General features: G+C 46.7%; 1 protein-coding gene and 1 pseudogene across 2 annotated transcripts in view; one reads left to right on the forward strand and one right to left on the reverse strand.

The window, feature by feature from the left end:
• SRFR1 (Tetratricopeptide repeat (TPR)-like superfamily protein) overlaps positions 1–27,616 on the forward strand; it is a 122,393-nt gene that overhangs the window by 7,183 nt on the left and 87,594 nt on the right. For both annotated transcript variants that reach the window (XM_086488382.1, XM_086488380.1), the window contains exon 2: positions 21,457–21,566. In XM_086488382.1, coding sequence (XP_086344508.1) covers positions 21,457–21,566 — 110 coding nt within the window. The remainder of the gene's footprint in view (positions 1–21,456; positions 21,567–27,616) is intronic.
• Positions 12,685–18,322, reverse strand: LOC147435302 (uncharacterized; annotated as a pseudogene).

The raw sequence follows: 27,616 nt of genomic DNA on the forward strand, positions 1-27,616 counted from the left end.
GCTGGAACAGTGGAAATTCAGCCGAGTTTGTGCGGGGCAGCTTGTAGGAACCACAGCGTTTATTCCCTCTTTTGAACAATAAAGAAATACCGAAAGGGGCGCCTAAGTTAGGGGCCAATCTGGTGTCCGTCTACTTATACAGGTGCAATCTAGCAGCCTGTATCCCTCTCCCCTTTGATGTGTCTTGAAAGTACAGGTAAAATAGACGACTAATAATGGGTGAAAGCTAAATCAAGGTTTAAAGTAAAGTCTACCGCCCTTTTTGGATTGAACAGGCCGGTTTCATGGTTCCATCGACGGGATTAAATCACTTTTTCCCATAGAAGTGAGCCTTGGGCAGTTTTCGGCTTGAAGACACAGGGGATCATAGACCAGACACAGGGAATTGCAATTATGGCTGACAGACCAGATGATGTGACTGAAGAGGTTTCCTCTTCACAGGGTCAACAGACACATGAAGTGGGTGAGTCCTCAAGACCACCACAGACTGATGATGATATATTCAGGACCCAGTTGGTTACTGCTGTGGCTATGTTCACACAAGTAATGCAGAACCCAAGGTTTTTAGCCTTTCTGCAACCTCCTGTTCCGTCTCAGCAAGTTGGGTCACTGGATCATATTCAAAAGCCTGTTAAGGCTCGAGCACAGGTGATTCATACCGCACAGTCAATGGAAACACCTGTACACTTGACAGAGAACATGCAGTCTCGACAACGTGTGCCTAAGGTGCAAGAACAGGTGGCTGAGATGCCAATCTTTCAGGCTGTACCAGTTCAGCCCGCCACCTTTTAGCAGCCTATAGCTGGTTCTAATGGGCAGGGAAGCAACCTACAGGCTATGCAACAAGTCTTCCCACCACCTTCAGTACACCTTGGCTATTTTGGAGGTGGATCCGTATTCCAGAGCATGGCTGGTCATGCACATGGAAATCAGTTTTACACGCCAGGAACAGTGTTTGGGGGTGCTCAAACGATGATGCCTAACCCCATGTATGGTGTCATGGGTATGCAACCAGGGTTTCAGAGCACTCAGGGCCAATTTGGGATGCCACAAGCAAATTTTGGTATGGCTGGAATTACAAATCAGCAGCCAAATATGGCATTTCCAGGTCAAGTTAATAGCGGCCAAGGAACACAGATGAACCCTAATAGTGTTCCCATGTTTCAGTCACTTCCATATGACAATTTGACGCCGCTGGAGAGGCCAACTCCGTATAAAGAAGGTGGCAAAGGTGTGACATTCACGACCTTTACAGGGTTTGATGACAGGAAGAAGGCTCTCTCATTCCTCCAGCAGTTTGACAAGGCCTATGCAGGGGGAAACTTTACAGAGGCTTCAAAGGTCCGCAAGGCAGCCACTTTCTTGACAGGGAATGCGGGACAATGGTGGACAACTTGCACTCATAGGTTGCTCATCAATGCAAAGAAAAGTGAGTTTTTTCTGGAAGAGATTCACTTTCTGGGACACATTGTCTCAAAGGATGGTGTCAGAATGGATCCTGCAAAAGTCGAAGCGATCAAGTCATGGCCAAATTTGAAGACGGTGCATGATGTCCGAAGCTTTTTGGGACTATGCTCCTATTACAGAAGGTTTATCCGAAATTTTGCTGAGATTGCTTCACCTTTACATGCTCTTCAAAAGAAGGCAGTCACCTTTAGATGGACACAAAAAGAGATTTCAGCTTTTAATCTCTTAAAGGAAAAGATGACTTCAGATCCAGTCATTGTGTTGCCAGATCTTAGGAAGTCATTTGTGGTCCAGTGTGATGCCTGCGGTAGTAGCATTGGTGCTGTGCTAATGCAAGATGGCAGGGTAGTAGCCTATGAGAGCAGAATTTTGCAAGGGCCAGAGATGACCATGCAGGTCTATGAGAAAGAATTACTGGCTGTGATTCATGCGCTCTTAAGTTGGAAACACTACCTGCTAGGTGCAGATTTCGTTGTCCAAACGGATCATCAGACCTTGCGATACTTCTTGACACAGACAAAGTTATCTGAGAAGCATATGCGATGGGCAAATATCTTGTCCATGTTCCATTTTCAGATTGTGCATGTGGAAGGCAAGAAGAACGTTGTGGCTGATGCCTTGTCAAGGAAGCCACAAATTTCAGCTGTGTCGATTCCTTATCATCATGAACTTGATGATATGAGAGAACAGTATGCAAATGATGAAGATTTTGCAAGGGTCTTCGAGCAACTAATGGATGGACAACGTCATGAACACTACCTTCTTAAAGACGGGTTCATGATGATGCATGGCAGATTGTGTGTCACAAAGCCATTGCGACGCAAAGTTATGGAAGAGAGTCATGTCCCACCGTATGTAGGGCATCGTGGTATCGATGCTACAGTTAAAGCGGTTGAGACATTCTTCTACTGGCCTACATTGAGAAGAGATGTGGATGTCTTTGTGCGAGAATGCCTAATATGCCAAAAGGTCAAGTTTGACAGGCAAAAGGCACCAGGGTTATTGCAACCCCTACCTATTCCAGATAAACCATGGGAAAGTATTGCTATGGATTTTATCTTTGATCTTCCGAGAACGCAGACAGGAAACGATGGTATTTGGACCATTATTTGCAGATTTAGCAAATAGGCTCATTTTATTCCTGTCAGGAAGAAGATAAAGCCAGATCAGATGGCACGCTTGTTTATGAGCAATATTTTCAAGTATCATGGCATGCCACAGTCGATTGTTAGCGACCGTGATCCACGCATGACTAGTTTGTTCTGGAAAGGCTTGTTTGAGAATATGGGTACCACGCTCAAATTCTCTTCGTCATTTCATCCTCAAACAGATGGGCAGTCAGAAGAGGCAAATTCTACTGTCCTAGATCTGCTGAAGTGCTATGTGTCAGAGCATAAAGGAAAGTGGGAGCAGTATTTGCCATTGGTGGAGTATGCATACAATAATACAGTGCATTCATCAACTGGCAAGGCACCTTTTGAAATAGTTGAAGGTGGCAAGAAAGTTCCTCCCATACTGCATACAAAGGACAAGATATTTGAAGCAGATAAGTATGTTCAGGACATGGATGAAATGTACAAGAAGGTCAAAGTGGCCTTAGAAAGGACTCAGGCAAAGCAAAAGAAAGCAGCTGATCGTCACCGTCGTGAAGTGGTATATTCACTTGGTGATTGGGTGCTTTTACGCTTTGAAAAGGCAAGGTTAAAGAAGATGAAGGGCAAGGAAAGAGTGTTTCCAAAGCTCAGCATGCGTTACTATGGGCCTTTTCAAGTGTGCGACATAATCAGTGATGTTGCATATAGGCTGAAATTGCCTGACAGTTGGAAGATTCACAATGCGTTTCATGTGAGTCTTCTCAGACCCTATGTGGGTGATGTGCCAGAAGATATGCCAGCTGAAGATCAGCCGGAAGTCGAGGAACTTGACGAAATCTTGGTCCCTGAACAGATTTTGGCACACAAAGAAAGGAAAGTGAAAGGCAAGGTTGCTAGGCGTTACTTGGTAAAGTTCAGAAACTATCCACCAATGGATGCTAAGTGGATGGAAGAAGGTGAACTTGCAGAGTCACCAACTGTGTTATCACTTTACCTGGAAGCCTTCGATTTGCAACCTACCTTGACCCCTTGAGTTTCAAAGCTAAATGGATTGTCAGTGTGACAATGGCTTTTGAAACAAATGATGTACATGGTATTTAAAGTGAGCTCAAATCAAATACCTGTTACATGAATGTTAGAGCTGTACAGATTGTCAGTTTGGCAATTGCTCTTATGGAATGTCCAAAAGTTTGGTTAGTGCTATAGAAGTGAGTATTTCTTGTCAGTCTGTCAAGGATACAGTGATTGCTTCTATTAAAGAGTACATGTGTAACTGCATTCTTAAACTGTCGGTTTGGGTATGCTCGCAAGTGTTACGGGATCCAACGTGTACTATAAGACAGTGGCAAAATGTGCAGCTACCATTTTGTCATTGGAAAGTTCGTGACTCAAAGCAATGGCAGAGTGCGAAGCTACCACTATGTCATTGGGACAGGGTTCACACGCAGGCAATACATGAGTCGACGAGGTGTTGAATACACCAGGGTTGACAATGAGCATGTATGTGTCGTATATGTGTCGACAGGTGTTGAATACATCAGTGTTGACAGTAAGCATGGACGACATAGATGCAAACGAGGACGTTTGAGATTTCAAGAGGGGGGTATGTCACCAGCGTGTGACTACTATCTATCCTTTTTGTTGATTTCTTTCTTATTATCTATTTACTTTCACTTTTTGGAAACACCCCTCGGGAAATCTAACTGCCCTGCATTGCATAGCTAGTGTGGAACTGTCCAGAGGGAGTCCGGGCCTGAGGGCAAGAGAGCACTAAGGTTGGACAAGGACTATGGTTAGCCAAGTGGGGTCATTGACTAGCCAAAGTGGAATCCTTTGCTACAGAGGCTACATTTCAGTTCTGGATGTGGCCGCAGTGTACAAAGAGGGTCGGATGACCTAGAAAGATACAATGGCAGCATCTCCTAAAATTTAGGGAACTGCTATTTTGGGACCTGAAAATGTCTTCGCGTCATTACGTGCAGTTTGACATGGGGATCATTTTGTTACTCTGTGGCCAAGTCAACAGAGGCTGCAGGTGAGATATTTTTAGACCCGAGGGTCTAAAGCGGGAAAATGCACAAATGAGTGACACTTGGCACTCTGAGGCCAGTTTACTACTTATAGAGAAGGCAAAAACGTGATTTATAGTTGGGAGGCTCATTCTGCAAGTTCCTGTCACAGGTTAAGAGCTATGGAGTGCTTGCTTTCCCTCTTATGCACAGTGCGGTGCCAGGAGTGATGCCCTGCACGCTACGCACTGCCCTCTCTCTCCCCTTTGGCAGTATGTTATGCCCCTCTAGTGGGCTTTTCATTTGACCAATGTACAGTTGTGTGGGTTCATGCGCGATTGCCGAGGCAAGAGCCTCTTGCACAGGTACTGGATTAGCTAGCGGCTAATCCCCCCACAGGTACAGGTGAATTCGGAGAGGTTTCACGCCAGAAATCTCGTCCGATTCAAAGGGCAAGTAGCCCTACAGGTGCGGGAGCTCGAGGACTTGCTAGGGATGCGACCGGCACGCGGAACGGAGCCCGAAACAGTGAATTACAGCCTGCTGTGTATTTTTGCAGGTTTAGGGTTTTGGCCCTAAACGGACCCTAATACCCCCAGGAGGTTCGGGGACGCAAGGGGACCGCTGTACAGGCGATCTGGCGCATTTTCAGGGCTGAAAACAGAGAATTCAGCGTGCTGCAGATTCTCGCCAGGTTTTGCAAAGTGCCCGTATGCGTCGGGAAAGTCAGTCAATGCGTGGGAATACTGACCGTGAAGGGTTCTAGTACAGTTATGCTGCCGAAATCGGGCTGGAACAGTGGAAATTCAGCCGAGTTTGTGCGGGGCAGCTTGTAGGAACCACAGCGTTTATTCCCTCTTTTGAACAATAAAGAAATACCGAAAGGGGCGCCTAAGTTAGGGGCCAATCTGGTGTCCGTCTACTTATACAGGTGCAATCTAGCAGCCTGTATCCCTCTCCCCTTTGATGTGTCTTGAAAGTACAGGTAAAATAGACGACTAATAATGGGTGAAAGCTAAATCAAGGTTTAAAGTAAAGTCTACCGCCCTTTTTGGATTGAACAGGCCGGTTTCATTCACACTTTCTTAAAAAAAACTCTGTCCAGGCCATTTAAAATGGAGCACTTAAATTAAAGCAGTTAACTCACAAAAAAAATCAAACGAAGTGTAGCGTGATAAAAATCAAACGCTAACAGTGAGAGGAAACGACGCGTGGAGAGAGAAATCGGATGCCAGAGCGTGTGCTCACTCGTGGCTAGCACGCGGAGGGGTCGCCAGCTAGGAGCCAACGCTAAAAAAAACTCTACGCTAGACCTGTGGCGTGCGCTCTCTCTCTTTGTCCTCTTGCACAACCTCTCTTCCCTCTTCTGCAGCACAAGAGCTCAGCTCTCTCTCTCTCTCCTCTTTGCTGCATACTGAGAGCAGCCTTTCTCTTCGCTTCACATTGGAGAATGCAAGGAGAATCAATGCGTCCTCTCTCTCTCTCTCTCTCTCTCTGTGTGTGTGTGTATTTACTCAGTGTAGCATTTCACAGAGAGGAATACAAAGGGAGTTTAATAAACTATGCTAAATTTCATGGCCAGTGAGCAAATTAAACAGCATAGAGTGATTCTCATCGAAATTCACAAAAAAAAATCAGTAAATTCACAAATAACTTCCTGATTTCCGGCTTTCTGCTCGTTAGATTGCTGAATTTTACCAAAAATCAGCAAAAAACACATTAAATTTCACATGCAAACATGCTCATGAGAAGAAAATAATCAATCAAACAGTTATTTTATCGAAACTTGCATGAAATAGTGATTATCCGACTCTAAGCAGCCTGTAGGTGTACACGGTCCATTCCGTAGCCAAGCCGGCTCTGATACTATGAAACGAACACAAAGAGTGGATCTCCCTGCTATACGAACCGCTTATAGACACGCGTCGGACGAACCACCTGACCATAGCCACCATCCGGCAGCTCCCTCGTGCTGGGGCCAACGTCCGAGGATGTAGGCGTGCACTTGTAAGACCGAGCGTCCCATACCACCCGGCCTCACCTCCTCGAGGTGACCTCGCGCACTCCTGGCCTCGCAGGGTAACCACTGGCACTCTGCCAGTGGGGGTCGATAGACCTCGCGCACTCCTAGCCTCGCGTTGTAACCACTGGCACTCTGCCAATGGGGGTCGATAACTGCAAATGAGGCCTTGGCCTCCCTTTTATAATAATGGCCGGCCACCCGGCCTCACCTCCTCGAGGTGACCTTGCGCAATCCTAGCCTCGCGGGGTAGCCACTGCCAGTGGGGGTCGATAACTGCAAATGAGGCCTTGGCCTCCCTTTTATAATAATGGCTGGCCACACTGTAACAAACTTGGACACTCCAAGTCAAGAATCAACCGGGCCAGTGCAAATCTATTGTGATCTGTGAATTGTTTTGAAGAGTCTGAGAGTGAAACCCTAACCGCTCTCTTGTACTTTGATGATTGATTAATACAAAAAGAAATACCGAAAGGGGCGCCAGTCTTTGGGGCCAATATCTCTAGGCACGGAACTCCACCGGGCCAGTGCAAATCTATTGTGATCTGTGAATTGTTTTGAAGTGGTTATTTGGTGGTGTCGCGGTTGATTCTTGACTTGGAGTGTCCAAGTTTGTTACACACACTGGCTGCGTTCACACTACGTCCGCCCGAACATTGGACGCCCATCTCGACGGCGTTTGGGCTAGATCCCCTCTCCTATGAGCGGGACATAACAGTTGGCCTCCTGGCCCTCCAAGTACAAAGCTGAGTCGTCTGCAAACTCAGCATCAAGTAGCTCATCGCACCGAATAGGGAGCGCTAAGCCACGTAGACCAACCTGTTGTGAAACCAAAAATCTGCTCATCGCCTCAGCATAGAACAAAAAGAGGAAGGGGCCAAGAGGGCAGCCCTGTCTGACCGAATGTGTGAGCATGAAGCGATCTCCTCTACCACCTGCCAAAAGTACCTGATTGTGTGCCCGTTTGTAAAGAGCTGACACACCTCTGATCCAAGGATCTGAAAAGCCCATCCTACGAAGAGTGCCCTCCAAAAAGTCCCAGTCAACTCTATCGTAAGCCTTCTCAAAATCGAGAAGAAGTATCATCAGATCCTCACCACGGATGCCTCCTAAAATGAAAAGATGTTGTCAAGGATACTACGCTCCTTGACAAAACCTGTCTGTGTCCCATGTATAATGCTCTCTAGAAGTGGCTGAATCCTCAAACTCAAAGCCTTGGCAAGAATTTTGTAGGCGGAGTTGAGGATGGTGATGGGCCGCCGCTGTCGAATCTCATCCAAGGAGCCACCCTCTTTGGGAATGAGGTAAATCAGACCCTCACTCATGCTGTCAGGCATCTCTCCAGTGTGTAGGGTGTATTGAAAAGCGCTGCAGAGATCTGAGCCAAGCAAGTCCTAGTACTCTTAAGAAAAGCTGGGAGTCAAACCATCCTCACTTGGATACCTACCACAGGGAAGTGCTCTGAGGGCCGCGTGGAGCTCCTCTAGCTGAAGAGGCAGCTCAAGCCTCTGGCGCATCTCCTCAGCCACAAGACAAGGCATCTGTGCCCAAACCTTCTCTCTGCATGCATCCTGACGCTCTGTTGATAGTAGGTCACGGTAAAAGTCAGTAGCAATTGCATGCATGTTCTCTGGCTTTGAAGCAACTGACTCATCAGGCCTCCTCAACTGGCTGACCTTGGCATGCGTATGTCGGGGTCCTACTGTCTCAGAGAAAGTCCCTGTCACTCTGTTATCCACCTGGGTCCACTGTGATGCCTGTCGACGGAGAGCAAACTCATGGCACCTCTCCTCTGTGCCACTGAGCCCTGCCTGGCACAATAATCCCTCTACCCATAATGGCCTGCTGCAAAGAATCCGCAATAGTCATACATACCCCTCCTTGGATGTGTCACGTGACACATCCAATCCTATGTGTCCGTGGACAAGCTACAGCACGACCAGGGTTCAGTTCAGTCAAGTCAATTTAGAATAGGAAGTGTTTTGGCACTTTCGTGAGTGTGTTCGCAGATCGTGCATGCCCAGATACTTAGATTAGATGCATATCCTCCGGTTGTACACAGCATGATCATCAGCATTACCATCAGAATCCATCAGGGAATTTTCCAGTGCATTAAACCTATTTTCCTATTTTTGACATTTTTCACTTATTTATTAAGTGACTTTTGTTGGGAACTAGGTAGGGCAATTTTGCTAAGATAATATATAAGCAAACCAAAGCTAGCACTTTCTGACAGAAGAGGCAACAGGAGCAATGCTCAACAAGCACCTTTTCAAGCAAGACCAACCAAGGACCTGGCGTTTTCTTCATGACAAAGCCAGCGATTTCAGCCTACACCATCAGCGTTTTCAGCCTGGCTTGCCAGTGTTTTTGGGCCAGCACTTCAGCAGTTCAAGACCATCAGATTTGCGCCTTCAAGGACCAGCAGATCTGCTTTTACCAGGACCAGCAAACCAGCGTTTTCTCTGCATGTTAGACAGCGTTTTACAGCAGGGTATTCAGCGCTTTTCAGTAGGTGAAGTAGCGTTTCGTTTTGCAGCTTGAAGCCAGTCTTTCACCATCAGCAAGGCAGCGTTTTTAATAGGCAGCATATCCAGTGTTTGTAGACGGCAAGGACATGGTGTTTGCAATAGCAGATAAGCCCCGTCATCTTCGACAGTTGCAGATTGCCCAAGCATTTCCAAGCATTCAATTTTCAGCCATAGTCTCGTCATCGTCGGCACCACCATTGACCTCGACATAGCATCACTTAGACTTGCATCAGCACTTGTACCTGATTGTGCAATCAATAGTAGACCTCTCTCGCCATCGAGAGTCGGGCCCTTGGAGGAGGGTTTGACAGCATCTCTGGTGTCGTATTCTCTTCTCTCTCTATCTCTCAGTCTCATGCACCTTCATTCACAGTGTCCATTCACTTTGTTTGTGTCCATTGCACTCTCTCATTAAAGAATGGAAGGCTCTCCCTTCCCTGAGTAAAAGGAACCTTGAGCACAGTTCGGAGCACTCATCTCCAGCAAAGTTCAACATTCACTTCCGCTGCACCTTACATTGGTATCAGAGCTTTGGCAGTGTTCTATATCACTTAAGGGAAGAACCACAAGAACCACATAATTTTTTTTGCTTGTTGCGGTCTCACATAACCCAAGACCTCTTGGGTGTGTCGATTCCTAATCGTGTTTTTGAAGAGTGATAGGAAACCCAAGAAAGTAGGGCTTGTCCAACCTTCCCTTGTGCCTCTTTTCACTCATTGAGAGCGGACCGTGCACTTAGCGGCCGGCCAATCGACGTGAGGTGGGAAAAAGCAACCTTGGTGTGAGCGCAAGGCCGCCAAGGGGTGCGCCCGCGGAAAAGAGCAGAACTCGGGTGAAGAGAAGATCCTTCTCTAACACAGATTGCAAGCGAAAGAAGAACCTAAAGAACCTCAAGACCCTCAAGAACCTCAAGAACTCAAGACCCCCAAGAACCCAAGAACCAAAGACCCACAAGAACCCAAGTTCCTCGAGAACTTAAGAACCAAGAGCACAGTGTATGGTCATCACCCGAAGCGGAATGGATACTTCGCATGGAGGTGGCGAAGAAGAGTTTTCCCCACCAGGAGGTTTTCCCGACCCTCCCCCTTCCCCATCTACGCCCCGGATTGCACCAAATCGTATGGAGGCTTTGTCCAAGACAATGCTGGACATGATCTCACAACAAGAAGCGAATCGTTTGGCGGCCGAAGAAAGACAGGTAGAGCGTGTGGCACAGAGTGAACGATGCATGCAAGAATTGGTCCGACATGTTCTCGCCCCGAAGTCTGAGCGAGCCAAAGATCTTGGTAGGCAAGCCGAGATTCGGACTCCAACAACCCAGTCACAGAGAAGATCCAGTTCAATAAGTATGATGGTAAGATGGATGCTACGGTTATTCATTCTTGGTTGCATCAATTTAATGCTTATTTTGTGACAACTAAGAAGACAGGAAATAGCAAGGTTTTGACGGTAGCTATGTACCTTGCCGGTGATGCCATCAATTGGTACCACGCATGGCAAGAGGCACAATTAGCCGCGCATCTAGAGGAAGCTGACGAATTCACGCCCCTTTCCTTCAATTGGGCCGATTTTCAAGACAAGCTCAAGGCGCGGTTTATGCCACCTCAGTATCTCGCACGATTGAAGGACAATTGGCGTGGTCTCAAGAAAAATGGTATGCCAGTTTTGTCTTTCTCTAATCGTGTTTTGCAGCTCGGCACTCAATTACGCAAATCGGATGCGGAGCGCAAGGAGGCATTCCTTTATGGATTGGACGAGTTTATCGAGTACGATGTCGAGGTGCTCGATCCAATTGATCTTAACAAGGCGGTAGTGATTGCTCTCGCACAGGAGATGAAGCACAACAATGGAAAGCCTAAGGAAAACAAGACTTCGACAAGTATCTCTCAGAACCCTCAGAACGGTAAGAACGGTAACTCTTCTAACCAATCTTCCAATAGTCTCTCAGAAAAGAACTCTCAAAATGAACCTAAGGGTAAACTTAACACAATTGCTAAACCTAAGATCACTCTAGATGAAAAGGTAGCACAAGGAATTTTAGGAGGATACATCACGTCGGAAGAGCAAAGCACTTATTCTAAGGAAGGTGGTTGTTTTGATTGTCACATTAAGGGTCACATAAAAAGAACATGTCCTAAGTTTGACTCTAATGAATCTAAAGAATCCACAAAACCCACTTTCTTTGTCAATGCAATAAATGACAACACGAGTGTGTCCCAAGTTTCTCATGATTCTCATTAAATGTTATGGTCATATGACGGGGCAGCGTTTTGTCATATTGTTTGACTCAAGCAGTATGCATGATGTGATTAGTCCCTCTCTTGTTGAGAGACCCCGCCTAGAGGTTAGTACGAAATCTCCTCTCGAGGTCTCTGGCTTCACTCCCAGTATGGACTCTCTCATCACAAAGGAGTGCCTTGATGTGTTGTTTACAGTTCAACAAGCTGCTTTCCGTAGAAAATTTTTAGTCTCTCCTCTTTCGAGATATGATATGATTTTGGGCATTTGATGGTTTTGTGAGCATAACCCTCTCATTGATTGGGCAGAAAATACGTTCACTTTCAATGCCAAAAGTGACTCTCCTCTTGTCATTCGTGGAGAGCAAGTTGTTCATTCTCCATCTCTCATTTCTAATGTGCAGGCGAAGATTGAACGGATTCACGAGAAGGAGACTCTCTCAGTCTCTTCTTCTCCAAAGCATGACACATAGGATTTGCATGATGATAAGCATGATGAATTGAATGATAATGATAAGAATGATGATTTGGATGACAATGACAAGCATGATGATTTGCATGATCAAGATGTGATTCCTCACGAGCATGATGATTTGAACGAAGATGACGTTATTGTTCACAAGGATGATGGTTTAGTTGATGCTTTTTCTAGCGAAGCCAACCTCGTTGTAGATTCGATGAATCACAAAGAATCGATCTTGGCTTTCGAGTCGAGGTACACAGCACCCCCCCCCCCCCCCCCCCAGGTAGATTCGATCAAACACGACGAACCGATTTTGGTTCTCGAGCCTAGGTCCAAAGAACCCTTACAGGAAGTACTATGTGTTCGAATGATTTGTCAGCACACATTGTTCGAGTGTTTCATTCGTGATCGTTTCTTGTATTTTAATCAGCGTCTTTATGTGATCCTTTTTCCTAGGCATGACATATTGTACGTTGAGCACGTTTCACTCATGAATGAGCACGGATGTATGCAGATTATTCATGAAAAGCTGAAAAGTATGCATTCAAGGAAGTCACATTTCATGTCTCTCCCTTGGCACGACACAGTTGTAGAAAGAGCACAAGAAAGTATGAGCACCAAGCATGGGAATTTTCGTTGTGAATTGCCACAGTTGATTGATAGATCAGCAAGACAAGATTTGATCTCATTGTTTGCGTGTGTATGGTGAACGGTTTGACACTCCGTCTATTTGTTCATCTACATTGCATGCCCAATCTTTAGAAAAGACGAGAGTTTTTCTAGTCACTTTACATGGAATAGGTATGTTCATGTTTTTGTGTTGGAAGTGGTTTCAGGAATTTTCAGCCTTGGAGATTCTTAAAGAAGGTGGATCTATGTCCATAGACAAAGTTGAAGCATTGAAGGAGCTACATAAGCCTTTGTGTTGCTTTCGGCGCGGCCCAAAGAAGCAAGCATTGCAGACCTTTATGAAGTTCAAGTATCGCACAACCCACGCATCAGAGTGGGCCGGCTAAGAGTCCCTTCCAGGATTCCGGATGCTATTGGCGATCTCCCTCGATGCCATAGAGTTCAATACCAATAACTCACTTTGAAAAGGAGGGGATGTCACGTGACACATCCAACCCTGTGTTCGTGGACAAGCTACATCACAACCAGGGTTCAGTTCAGTCAAGTCAGTATAGAATAGGAAGTGTTCTGGCACTTTTGTGAGTCTGTTTGTAGACCGTGCATGCCCAGATACTTAGATTAGATGCATATCCTCCGGTTGCACACAGCATGATCATCAACATTACCATCAGAATCCATCAAGAGAATTTTCCAGTGCATTAGACCTATTTTTCTTATTTTGACATTTTTCACTTATTTATTAAGTGACTTTTGTTGGGAACTAGGTCGGGCAATTTTACTAAGATAATATATAAGCAAACCAGAGCTAGCACTTTTTGGCAGAAGAGGCAATAGGAGCATTGCTCAACAAGCACCTCCTCAAGCAAGACCAACCAAGGACCTGGCGTTTTCTTCATGACAAAGCCAGCGATTTCAGCCTACACCATCAGCATTTTCAGCCTGGCTTGCCAACGTTTTTGGGCCAACACTTCAACAGTTCAAGACCATCAGATTTGCGCCTTCAAGGACCAGCAGATCTGCGTTTACCAGGACCGGCAAACCAGCATTTTCTCTGCATGTTAGACAGCGTTTCACAGCAGAAAAATCAGCGTTTTACAGCAGGGTATTCAGCGTTTTTCAGCAGGTGAAGTAGCGTTTCCTTTTGCAGCTTGAAGCCAGCGTTTCACCATCAGCAAGGCAGCGTTTTTAACAGGCAGCAGATTCAGCGTTTGTAGACGGCAAGGACATCGTGTTTAGCATCACTTAGAATTGCATGAGCACTTTACCAGATTGTGCAATCAATCTCGCCATCGAGAGTGGAGCCCTTGGAGGAGGGTTTGACAGCATCTCTGGTGTCGTATTCTCTTCTCTCTCTATCTCTCAGTCTCATGCACCTTCATTCACAGGGTCCATTCACTTTGTTTGTGTCCATTGCACTCTCTCATTAAAGAACGGAAGGCTCTCCCTTCCCTAAGTAAAAGGAACCTTGAGCGCAGTTCGGAGCACTCATCTTGAGCAAAGTTCAACATTCACTTCTGCTGCACCTTACAGGATGCCTCCAGGTCCAAATGTAGCTGACCAAAACGTCTAATAGCGACCACACAAAATCTGACCACACAGTCTAATGCGGCTCTCACAAAGATGATGCTCTTGTAGCATAAGAATGTCAATCTCACCACCCACAAGGCATCTCTGAAGCTCCTATCGCAGTCGACCCTCTGACGCTGAAACTGGGGCCCTCCTAATCCATGCACATTCCATGAGATGATCCTCATGGAGTCAGTGAGAGAAAACAAATGCTGCAATGGCAACCAACCTCGCTATTTTTGAGGCCGGTTTGGATGGGGAGTAATCCGCATCCGAACAACCTCAAGACAAGCGCGAAAGGAGTGACTGTCCCGCCTAGGTCCAAGCCGAGCGTGCAGCCCCAAGGGCCACATCCTATGTCCAAGAATCCTCATGTACAAATACATAACAAGGAGGGCTCTAGTGTCAGCAAACAAATGCACCACAATGTGCCTGCAACCCGTTGCATCCGGAGGTGTCACGCTAAACTTGGCAAGAGGCCAAAGTGTCTGCACTAGATCTGTCACCCCTAAGTCCCGTGTGTTGTGTGAGAACTCAGTAGCCTGAATCTGGAGCCAGTCAAGAACTATGTGCAAGGTCCACTTCGTGGGATCCCTACCGCACAGTGGAAAGGAGAAACCCACCGTTGTGTCCAAAGCATAGTCACATGGGGACGTGGCGGGTCTCGGGGACGGGGACGTGGCAAAACAGGGGACGCGACAGGGGACGCGCTTTAAAAAAACACTAATTCTTTGCAAATTTAATACTGAGACAATAGTGAACACTTAGAGCACAAGATTGCAAAGAAAAAGTGGTTTTTGCATTCATATTACATAACACCAAAATATAACAAAGGGCGTGCGGCGTGCGCGACACAGTACACCATTGGTGTGGTGATCAAGCATCAATCATCCTCGCCAAGGGGCAAAACATAATGATGTACAAGTGAAGAGTGGATAAGTAGAGTTTAGCATAATTGAGAGTCAAAAAGGGAAGGACTCGAGACTCAAGAGGTCTAGACTCTAATTGAATGTCAACTGGCTCTGCATAGTCCATTTGATCCAAAAAAATCATCCTCAAGTGGTGTTGTCTCAATCTCTGCCTCTGGCACCTCTGCATCTATCTTTGTCTCTGGGATAGGATCATCCTCAGCAAGTGCCCACTCCGCGAAATCATCACTTTGATATGACTTGGAAAGCATCTTCAAATTTGATGAGACATATATGAGATCATTGGCTCTCTGTACATCAAGACGATTCCTCTTCTTTGAGGCTACATGAGCATACACACTCCAAAGTTGCTCCAAGCAACTCGTAGTGCATGCTTGGCTAAGAATGCAAATAGCCAAATCCTGTAAACCGCCCAATCCCGCCCCAAACTCCTCCCACCAAAGAGCACTCCCCATCTCAAAGCGAGATGCTTGTGCATCGGGCATGTGAAAAATTTCTCCCTTTCCATTCCTGTAGACATTGATTTGCCTCCGAATCTCGGTCCTTTCCTTTGGGTCGGGCACAAGGCGGGTTGTCCTTCCATTGGTTCCCTTGTTGGAATTGTGGATCCACTACATAAGCGGCTGCATGAAGAGGAGAATGGTAGGCATTCGACCTTGACACACACAATTCTTGGATCTCCTCGTACCTATGTTATGAAGATTCAAAACAAAGTTAAAACTCAAGCGAGTAAACTTGTAAAGCATAGGGAAAACTTAAAAGTGACTCGTGCGACGTGAATACCTATCGGGGTCGGTCACAAGTTTTTCAAGAGAGTCAATCATGGTGTCCATGGCCTCATATATCTTGCCGATGCAAGGCTTCATGGAATCCAACACCTGGAAGAGGTGGATGATAGGCTTCACCATTTTGGAGATTGTCTTTACTTCCTCCCACCATTCCGGCATGTCGGCCCGTGCTTGGCATGCCACTCTGTTGACACTTTTTGACTCGGGCATTGCCAAGAACTCATCACTAATGAAGAGTCCCCTCAATGCCCCACTACATGAACTCAAGCGATGGAGCATAATAAAGTTGTAGGCGAAGCGAGTCTCCAAGTATTTGAGAAGAGCTAGCTTTGACCTCTTTGAAAATTCAGCCCTCACCTATTTAGAAAAATCAAGTTTCAACATTTAAAACGAGAATTGGCCTTCCATATTGAAATTAGATTCGAATTGAAATAAGATTGGTTAACACTTAATGGTTACCTTTTGATGATTATTGACAAAAGTCACCATTGAATTCGCATGCTCAATGACGGGGAAATCCATTCCAAGGCGCCTATATCTTTGAGAAGATTGTTGAGGCAATGAGCCATGCAATATGTGACCGTGGTTTGTGGATAAAGGGATTCAATGATGGCTCCGGCGGCACGATTGCTATTTTCTCCATCGGTGACGATGGCAATGACATCATGCTTTCCCACCTTCTCAATGGTAAGCGCCCACTCCGATGCAAGTACTTGCGCACTCTTCCCGGTCCCCGATGCATCATGGGAGTCAATGAAATACATCTCCCCCCGAGAATATGCCACCACGCCATGAATGGAGGGGCGACGGGTATCACTCCACCCATCCACAATCAGGGATACCCCATTCTTCTTCCATGAAGCCCTTGTGGATGCACATGCCGCCTCCACCATGACTTTCTCCCTGTCAAGAAGAGTGGTGCGCAAGCTCTCCGAAGAGGGAGGGACATATGTGGGTCCAAACTCTCCAATCTTCCGTGCCAATATGGAGATCTTTTATGTCAAAAAAAAAGTGTAAATGAGACTTGAGTGATATACATTGTATAAACTAAAGATTAAAGCTTAGCTTGGCTTACCGTGCTGCATTGAAAGCAATATGGTCGTGGTAGAAAAATCTTGCTACGGCGACATCTACCTCCTCTTTCAAGGCCGGTTTCCAACTATCTCCAAGAGTTGCTTGCCGCTTGGGTGGACGAAAATGAGGGACAGATGACGATGAAGGGTTGGTAGAGAGTGGAGGTGGGCGGTCACCGTTGGTGCCGGTTGATGCACAAAATGATGCCGAAGAAGGGGATGCCGATGCTCGGATGAAAGCCGCCGTGGCCATCTCCCTCGGATTCACCGTGCGACGCTTGGTACGATTCTTCTTGGCTTCTTTTATATCCGCAAGAGTCTTCTCAAGATTTAGGAGCTTTTGCTTCTCCTCTTCCGAGCCGGTTTGCGGGCAAAATTGAACTTGATGTCCTTTTTCGTGAAGGAAGTGGGCGCGCAACTTCCTCCCGGAACCATTGCGCTCGTAGCCACAACGGCGGCACTTCCACGGCTTGGTGCACCTCCAACACCGGACTTGGGAGCAATCACCTCACTCCACCACGTCCATGTGAAGTCGGCGGAGGAAGTTTGTTGAGAAGCGGGGGCGGGGCCGGAGGAAGGAGAAGGAGGAGGGCTTAGAGAAGCTTGGGATCCATCTTGAGATGCCATTGATGATAGATATTAGAGAAGGGTTGAAGAGAAGGAAGAGGAGTAGGAGAAAGCTTGATGAGAGAGAGAGAGAGAGAGAGAGAGAGAGAGAGAGAGAGAGAGGAACTTCAAGTCTTCAAGGAAGTGGCCTTGAGCCTTGAGGCTTGGGTATGATAGTAGATACTATGAGGCTATGAGCCTTGAGGCTTGGAAGTGGGTGCTCTTAAGTAGAAAGAGCTCCCCCCGAAATGGGGGTTTGAACTTTAAATTTGAAATTTGAAAGGCCCCCCAAAAGTGGGATTTTGAAATTTGAATTCCCCCCCAAAAGGGTGCTTTTGAAATCCCCTCCAAAAGGGTGCTTTTGAAATTTGAAACCCCCCCCAAAAGTGGGCGCTTAAAAACGTTTTGAAAGTTGCAGCCCTGCCCCCTACCCGCGTCCCATCCGTGTTGGTCACCGGGGACCCGTGTCCCGGGACCCGTCCCCTGCCCCGTCCCCTGTGAGGGACGTCCCCACGTCCCAAAAACGGGTCCCCGTCTGCGTCCCGACGTCCCCTGTCCCGTCCTCGCATAAAAGGGCCACGTCCCCCCGTCCCCTGTTTCTATGGTCCAAAGCCTCAATGCCTCTACCTGCAAGAAAGAGGACGTGGACTCGAAAGCAAGCCTCCTCCAGGTCAGGAGAAGAGTCACCCGTGTGAAGCTGTAGTCGAAGAAGTCCTAGCGTCTGCGAATGTCAAAGCTAGTAAAACCTCTAGGGACTGTTGCAAAAGGAGAAGTCTGCACCAAAAAAGGCGGCCTCGGGTGGGGCTGTCCCTCTCGAGCCCCATGGCTCGTAGCGAAAGCACTACCAAGAGATCGCCTTGCGGCAGACGCGTGTCCAGTCCCTTGCGTTTGAGGAGGAATGGAGGAGGGGTCGGGAGATGAGGCTGTGGGCCCCACCGGGGAGAGAGGAGGGACGGGAGACGGGGGTGGAGGTGGGGGAGGGGGAGAAGGCGAGGGAGGCGGAGCGGCAGCATCTGAGGGAGGAGGAGGTGGAGGAACTGAAGTGGATAGGGCCTCCTTGGGAGGGTCCTGCTGAAGGGGGTCAAAACGGTTCCCAGTCGGAACCAGTGCTGCTGAAGGTCTGCCACCGGGGGGAGCAGTGGGGCGAGCCCGCCCCTGTCGACGGCGGCCATGCACCTGCTGCCAATCGTCAGCTGTCTGATCACTGGTCTTAGTCGAGGTACCAGCCTGTGCGTCTTGGGTATTCGGCTGCTGGCATCGCATGCGCTGTGGGTCGAGGTCTCCTGCGAGGACAGGCATTTGCCAAATGGCCCATCTGTCTACAAATGAAACACTGATTTGGGAGACCCGAATACTCCACACTCTATCTGATCCATCCCCCACTCACCCGAGGCAGCAGTACCGCCTTGGGGAGGGAATGCGTGTTTCGAACAAGAACCCGCACAATAGGTAAATCTGCGGCCTTGGCCACAATTGAAGCTTAGCTTGCTCAAATTCATGGCTTGCGCATCAAATATATCCACATCAAACCCTCTATAATCCACCTTTAATATCTCTTGCAACGTCCAGAAATACACATTTTTTTCCACAATCGGCTCCGCACGTGATGATTGTCATGGACTAGCCTACTCAAATTTAGCCATGACCCCACAATCAAACGTGCAGTGGTTTGTGTCAGCTGCTCTACCCTGAAGTGTCTGTATTTAGCCCAAGCGCCTGTGTACGGCTTTCAGCACGCTAAGATTGTTACAAGATAATCAGTCAAGTAGCGAAGTAAAAACCTTCTAAGAGTCTGATGTTAGAGAGGTACCTTAGCGTTGCATTCTTGAGAAAACTCACAACTCCTCATGTGTTACTTGTATGCCCTCTTATTGGGCTCTCACCAAAGCCTTGTGTAGCTGTCCAAGGCTCATGAAAGAACTGATGGAGAAGTAGTGGTGGTATACACAACTGATGGAGAAGTAGTGCCACACCAAGCCACCTCCACAAGATAAGTGCTTGTAGCAACACCATATTTTACAAGAATATCTGCAATACTGAGGGAAATTCGTCCATTATGTAGAATCAAAGTCTGAAAATCTCGTGTCTCAAGTCGAAGGCATTGTAGAATCGATGTTAGTGTGGCTAACTCTTGGTTCATGAGAAGATGAGGAAACATAAGTAGGGGTAATGAAATTTATCCTTTTCACCTGCATGCGTGGCGTTCTTTGATCTGACATACCTCACGGACATTGAAACTCTCCCAAATACATATAATGCGTAAATGCCCCATGTCATATCTAATGGTATACCCAGTGACTATAAGCACTTGAAAAGCGTGTCTCGTGGCACTTTATCAAAGGCTTTGTGGAAGTATAGCTTTCTCTTCCTCACCTTGGTCTGATCAATTAAACACTTCAAAGTATATACAAAGTCAATGGTAGAGAAAGCTCTCCTGAAGCCTGCGTTCCATGGTGATCTCAAGCCCTCCTGCTCAGCATATAAAATGAGCTCGCGCTTTATCACTGCTCCATATAGGCTGGCCAAGATGTGGCTAACCATGATCGGCCTGTAGTTGCTCGGATTGAGCATATCCCTTGCTTTGTGGATCAGCACAATGGTGTGCATCGTCCACTCAGCAGGCAAACCCTTTGCTAGTGCCTTATTGAACAGGTGTACAATGAAAAGGGCAAGTATGTCCGCATCGTAGATAGGATGCTCCCCTTGTAAGTCCATGTGGTCGGTTGCTCGCCCATGTCGAAGGCGGTGGATAGCTTCCTTTACCATCGATTGGGTAAAGAAGCTCCCTTTGTAAGTCCATGTGGTCGGTGCTCGCCCATGTCGTGGTGGTGCGTGAGGCTCCTGTGGTTGTGGTATGGGTGGCTACTGGGGCACATGGTACAATCCCTGAGCATTGTGCCAAGTATGCGGGTCAGTGGTGTGTGTCACGATCCGTGGCTCCCTGAAGCTTTGCCTTGACATGGAGGCTGGAGCTATCTCTACTCAAGAAAAAATGATACATTTTCAGCTACTATGTCTTTCCAAAAGTCGGCCTTTTAGGGGGGTGAGTCTCCCCATCTCTCGCTAGCCACGGACGGTGATTGCACCTGATGCAAGAACTGCCTGTATCAAAGAGAAATTGCATAAAACCAACATGTGCTATACGGCACAACCCACGGGCTGAGTCAGAAGGCCACAACAGACTACAAAGTGCCTGTTTTGTAGAAATCTGCTTTTTCGGAAAACCTACACAAAAGGACGAAATTTCCTAGTTTGTGGTTGGGCTTTCTTGTGTGCATGTGGTCTTCACACGTGTTCGACATGACCCAACATAATTGCAATGGCATTGCCATGTTTCAGAGTCAGTGAATAATTGTTTATAGGTATGTCGACTGCCCCACACACTATATCTTTGCTCGAGCTCAGCTTTATGGTGGCTTTGTCATTTTTGGCTAGTCTAGTGACCTTCATAGTTTGTGGGTCCTCAGATGACTGTATGAGGGGGTAGCTCTGGATCCAGTTTCCGTGTTGTCAGCAATAGGATTCTTTTGTGGAACTTAGATGTGCTATTGTCTCCTGTCCACGAGTTGACATTGTAATTATGTGAGCTCGTTTTTTCAACTATGTATCTAATTGTTTGACATTTACAATGATTGGAAAACCTTAAACATAATACACAATTGGAGCTTTTGTTTTCCTTCTGGATGGATCAGTGATCGTCTAAAATTTAGTATTTTTCTTTCCTGTAAAGAAGGGAGTGATGTCTTCATTAAATTTTTTTACTATGTTTGTGTATATATCTGTGGACTGCTGTAAAATGGCACCAGATAAGTAAAGACAACCATCAGGATGAACAATTCCAACAGAAGCCACATATTAAACATCTCTGAAAATGCTCCACAATTGAAGGACTATATGTGCTTATTGCCTTGAGGATACGTATTGTAATTCACAGCTCACGTATTTTGAAGCACTGCAAAATATATCTGTCTGCCTATAGGTGTGCATTTCAATATGTCGTCTTTGAATTTTATCCTAATTTGCGAATGTGCTTGCTGCTGTAGCAACCGGGCTTTTTGTCATAATAAGTTGGAGCTTCACAAGCATGCAATCAAGGATTGTGAGAAGGCATTGAAGGTCAATTCTGCTGCTTTTCAGGCTTACATCCATAAAGGTATGTTTTGATACTCATTTAGACATATGCTCCCTTTACACATGATAAGAACTCCTTGCACGTCTTTTATGTTGATGTATACTCCTATGTGTGGGCTAGCGTGCATGTATAGAGCCTATATTGATACCTAGCTCTGGAAATCCAATGTATGTATGAAGCATACTGTGTTTTTATCATATGTAAAAGGAGACTATGTCTAAGACAACCCCATGTAACCACCAGCTCCATCATATGTTTGTTGATTAGATACCATGACATTGCACTGTCCTAAGTACCCAAAAGCAGGGTGTACTGCTCACAAATGGGATGGCTCTACACAATTTCCTGGACATTATCTCATACTCCAGTATGTAGTTATCTTTTTCTAATTCCTCTTGCTCAATCACCTTCACTTCCTCCCATCTTTCAGGAAGATCACCTATCTGAATGAAGTAGGCATTGTCTTCTTGAAGCTGTTCCTCTTTGATCTTTCCAATGACTTCTTGGATATGGTTGCCTTAAATAGTCAATGGATTTGATGTTTGATCGGTTTTTGTTGATGTTGGCGTTGCTGTGTACCTATGATTCTGTTCTTTCATTCGGTTTTCTAACTTATGCCTCCTTTCCTTTGCTTCTTTTGAGCTCCTTCAAGAGTTGATCCCTTTTCCATTGCATTTGTTGTACTAGGCCAAGCCGGTGCTTGTCCCATGGTGAGGGTTTCTCTATATGTAAGGGAGGTGGGGCAATCAAATCCTTGGAAAAATTCCTAACATCACTTAAGTGCGCCGATATTGTTTTTTAAGTTACATACCCTTCGGTGGGCAGCCCTTGCCCAAGCCAAAGGGTAAGGTGTCACCAGGAGATGTATTTTTCTTGTTGCCTTCTTTAAATATGTATTATATATTTTTATTTATTTTATTTTTACTTGTTTTCCCTGTAACCCTTGAAAAGGTGCAAGTGGACATTGCATGGCCAGTGTGAAACGATTGTGGCCGAACAGGTTTCTCACATCGGGAGTCTAGGTCGGTTAGTATGGGACTGGTTGGGCCAGTTGGCATTGAATTCTGATGAGTATGGAAGCCTATGTGCGCCATAAGAGAATCTGTGCTACTTGGCAATTACAACTTTATAAGTTGGTGGGAACTAGGGAATTAAACCAAAGGGGCAAACTGGACACTTGGCAGTAGGAGAGCAACCTACAGGTCAACACTCAGTCCATCCCAGCTGGGGGCGCCCAAAAGTGAAAGAGAAGGCTGATTTTGTTCATTGTGCATTTAGAGAGTGTGTGTGAGTAGTGGATGCAGGTTCACAACTTTAATGGAAAGCTTGCCTTCTTCTTTGTCTCATGTAGCGCGATGATTTGCTCTTGCACATCTCTCTCTCCCCTTTGCACATATGGTAATGCCCCACTAGTTAGGCTTCTCAATTGACTATGTAGAGTTATGGGGTTTTTATGCGCGTTTGCCAAGGCAAGAGCCTTTTGAACAAGAACCGGATTAGCTAATTGCTAATCCCCCACAGGTTCGCACAGTTCCATCACGAAAGATTGCAAATTTGGAGAGTTTTCTCGCGTGAAAACTCATCCAAATCACATGGGGAGTGTCCCATTGCGTGCGGGAGCCTTTGGGACAGGCGTAGACGTGTTCGCTCCGCTAAAAACGATCCAAAACAGAGAATTACAGCTTGCGATGTGTTTCTGCAGGTTTAAGGTTTCACACCTATACTGCAAGAGAGCACTAGGGGTGCCTCGGGAAGGCCTTGGGATGCTAGACAGGGCTTTGGGCACCTGGCAGTGACAAAATTGGGAATTACAACATGCTGAAATTTTGTTACAGCTCACTAGAAAGCTTCTAAATTGCGAGGGAATCTGTCCTAGACAGATACTTTTGACCTTTAGGGGATTTGGCGCGTCGTTATGATGCCGAAATTGGGTCGCAAACCTGCAATTTCAGCCCTCGCCAAGTTTGGACAGCTTTGTGAGACTTTGATCTACGTGTCCGGATCGTCTGTTCTTAATTGAATAAAGAAATACCGAAACGGGCGCCAATCTTTGGGACCTACAAGGTGTTGGTCTCAATGTGCGCGTTGACATTCTAGTCGCTGAACGTCTCTATGTTCTCTTTTCTTCTCAGTACTCTGTGTAAAGTTAACAGGTAATTGAATTAGTACCGCCCTCTATGGTGTACATGCCGGTTATATGGTTCCATTGACGGGATAGTCACTTTTTCTTCAAAAAGTGCAGCGGATTGTTGTGGGTGAAAGCTACACAGAGCTTGTCGTTATGGCAGAGAAGAGAGACCAGGACCTGAAGAGGGATCTTCCTCACATGGCACAGAGAAAGTTTCTTCAACTCTTCAAGAAGAGGACAAGTTGTTGAGAGGTCAACTGCATAGCTGCATGGAAATGTTTAAGCAGTTGGCTAACAACCCAAGGATGCAAGAGTTCTTACAGGCTCCGGCATAGGGTTTTCAGGATCCGACATAAGGCACGAGTGAGCCGTTGCAGTAAAAAAGATTTCCAATGCACAGAGGACTCGTTACGCTCGAGGGAAAGCCCATGTGATTGAGCAACCAACGGTGTCATTGATCCCTGCTTTACCTCGACAGGAACCGTTTGTGAATGGTCAAGGGAGTAATGAGCAGGCTATGCGTTAGACCCTTCCGTTGCCTACTTCATATCCTGGTTATTTTGGAGGTGGTTCAGTATTTCAAGCTATGGCTGGACCTTCCACATATTATATGCCGGGGATGTGTCACTAGCTTGGGCACCCCAAGTCTGGAATCTATCGCGACACGCGAGAGAATCACTTAAAATACTTCAAATCTTTAAAATCACAGTTCAATTTTGGTCGACACGGCCTGGCGAAGTTTTGTGCCCAAAGAGATTGGTCCCAAAGACTGGCGCCCCTTTATGTATTTCTTTTATATTAATGTTGAGCAAAGTACAACATCCGAGAGGTCCTCTACTCTCAGACTCTGCGTCCAGATGCTCTAAAGAATGAGGTCCCTAAGGGTCCTTTTATTCTTACAAGGGATGCCAAAAGCAGAGCCCCAAAAGCAGTTAAACTCAGAAGCAATGTGTTCCAAAAGCAATAATCCCCAAAAACTGGCCCAAAAAGCATCAGTGTGATTTGCGGAATTCCGTACAATTTGCCAACACTTTTTGCAGAGCTGCCAAGTCATTAGCTTGTCAGTGCAATTTCCGGAGTTGCCACGTCATCAGCGTGTCAGCGCAATTTGCAAGCAGTTTGTAGAGTGTGTCCGGGCAGTATAGCCACGTCATCATTTTGTGACAGAATGTGTTTGGGACAATGCAAACAGGCATGGTTAACCCTATGTATGGGAACATGGGTATCCAACCAGGTTATTAGGGTGCCTATGGTCAATTTTGAATGCCTGGAACACAATTTGGTATGGCTGGTTTTTCGCAGCCATATGCCCAAAATGTAGATATGACATGTAAAATAGGTGATGCGAGTGCTAGAATGGTCAATCCTGGAGCACCACTTTTACAGGCACCTATTGATGACGATTTGGCTCCTTTGAGTCAGCCTAAAGATTACAAGGAAGGTGGGCAAGCAGTAAAGTTTGAAACTTTCAGGGGAACTGAGGATAAATTGAAGGCTTTGACCTTTATACAACAGTTTGATGTAGCTTACGCGGGAGAAAACTTCACAGAGTCTTCGAAGATACGCAAGGTTGCTACTTTCTTGTAAGGGAATGCGCTTCAATGGTGGCCGCATTGTTGAATCAGGGTCAAGCTCCTACAACATGGGTCCAGTTCAAACAGCTTTTTGCACCTGCATGGCTTACAAACACTTTTGAAGTGGGTGTGATGACAGAATGGCACGTGTCACAAAGTGATGACGTGTCTGCCCGAGAGCCGAAACCCTAACTGTTGTTGAAAACCTGAATTTTGGAAACCCTAACCCTAAAACCTGCAAACCCTAAAATCTGCCAAAAACCCTAACCCTAACCCTAAAACCTGCTAGAAACCCTAACCCTAACCCTCGGCAGCAAGGTTGAACCTGGAAAAAGCGCTGACATGATGACGTGGCACCGTAAGGCAATGCCCGGAAATCACGCGCTGGGGAAAGCAGCTTTTGCTCTACGCAATTGGAGATAGAGAGAGAGAATACCTTTGCTTTATTTTCTAAAGCTCAAGAGAGCTTGAGAGAGGAAAGAGCCTTTGCTTTTATTTTTAGGCTTTTGATTTGAAGCTCTTCGGGGCTCTGCTTTTGGCATCCCTTGTAAATTAAATATGTGAGTTGGGCTCCCACTCTTCAAAGCATGTGGATGCAGAGTCTGAGAGTGAGACCCGAACTACTCTTGTACTTTGAACACTGATTAATACATAAAGAAATACCGAAAGGGGCGCTGGTCTTTGGGGCCAATATCTCTAGGCACGGAACTCTGCCGGGCCAGTGCAAATCTATTGTGAATTGTGAACTGTTTTGAAGTAGTTATTTGGTGCTGTCGTGATTGATTCTTGACTTGGAGTGTCCAAGTCTGTCACAACAGATCTTTGTAGTACTTTTCAGTACATTTTGCACACGAGTGATGCCTGACAGCATGAGTGAGGGCCTGATCTACCTCATTCCCAAGGAGGGTGGCTCCTTGGATGAGATTCGACAGTGGCGCCCCATCACCATCCTCAACTCAGCCTACAAAATTCTTGCCAAGGCTTTGAGTTTGAGGATTCAGCCACTTTTAGAGAGCCTTATACATGGGACTCAGACAGGTTTTGTCAAGGAACGCAGCATCCTTGACAACATCTTTACTTTCTGGGAGGCTTCTGCCCTGGCACGGCTCCGTGGTGAGGACCTTGTGATTCTTCTTCTCGCTTTTGAGAGGCATACGACAGGGTTGACTGGGACTTTCTAGAGGGCACTCTATGCAGGATGGGCTTCTCAGATGCTTGGATCAGAGGGGTGTCAGCTTTGTACAGACAGGCTCACAGTCAGGTGCTTTTGGCAGTAGGGAGAGGTGAGCGCTTCATGCTCACACGCTCGGTCAGACAGGGTTGTCCTCTTGCCCCCTTTCTCTTTCTGTTCTATGCAGAGGCGATGAGCAGATTTTTGGTGTCACAGCAGGTTGGTCTTCGGGGCTTAGCACTCCCTATTCGGGGAGATGAGCTATTGGACGCTGAGTTTGCCGATGACTCAGCCTTGTACTTAGATGGCCAGGAGGCCAATCTTCACAGATGTGAGCAGGCTTTGGAGACCTTCTGTTGTGCATCGGACGCACTGATCAACTGGAGAAAGACAATGGCTTTCTCGGTTGGTAGTGCTCTTGTGCTAGATTGGATGCCAGGAGAGGGTTTCAGGTGGATCCCCCAGGGACTGCAGTTCGATACATGGGTTGTCACGTTGGTTTGGACTTGTCTCCCAAGCACCAGATGGCTCCTCTTCTCTTGTCCATCAGGAGAAAGCTGTTACATTGGAGCTCAACACGACTTTCGCTGGCTAGTAGAGTAGTAGTTGCCAGCCAGGTGCTGTTGGCGACTATGTGGTACATCACTTCCTGCTGGATCTTCTCGAGTTCTTGTATCAGCCACGTAGAGAGGCTGATCAGGAACTTTCTTTGGTCAGGACGTGACACTCAGATAGCCCGAGCCAAGGTGGCTTGGTCGGTCATCACGCTTCCTTGTTCTCAGGGAGGGCTTGGGATCATTGATCCAACACAGCAGAGCAGAGCTCTTCTTGGGAAGTTCATAGTCAGAGGCCTTCTTCGAGGTGAGGAGCCCTGGAAGGAGTTCTTGCTGCAGAGGCTGCGAGCCAGGTGCCTCAGTCAGGAGGCCCTTGGCAACCTTCGACTAGATGGATCTTTACAGAGATGCGCGGAGTTGGTTTGAGCAGGAGATTGGAGGACCGCTTCGCTGTGAGTTTGCTTCGATCTTGGGAGCTCTTACGGCGTGGCTTGGAGCAAAGACAGCCGACGTGCACGGAGGAGCGCCTACGGCAGCCCCTCGTCTGGAACCCCATGGTTAGCACTCAGAGAGGCCACTTGGTTGGTAGCCGGCCTCATGTTTCCTGGGGTCCCATGGCAGCAGGTCCAGCGCGCTCTCTAGGT

This window comes from Adiantum capillus-veneris, chromosome 18, assembly GCF_014529385.1.
Source record: "Adiantum capillus-veneris isolate H3 chromosome 18, ASM1452938v2, whole genome shotgun sequence".
Classification (NCBI taxonomy): Eukaryota; Viridiplantae; Streptophyta; class Polypodiopsida; order Polypodiales; family Pteridaceae; genus Adiantum; species Adiantum capillus-veneris.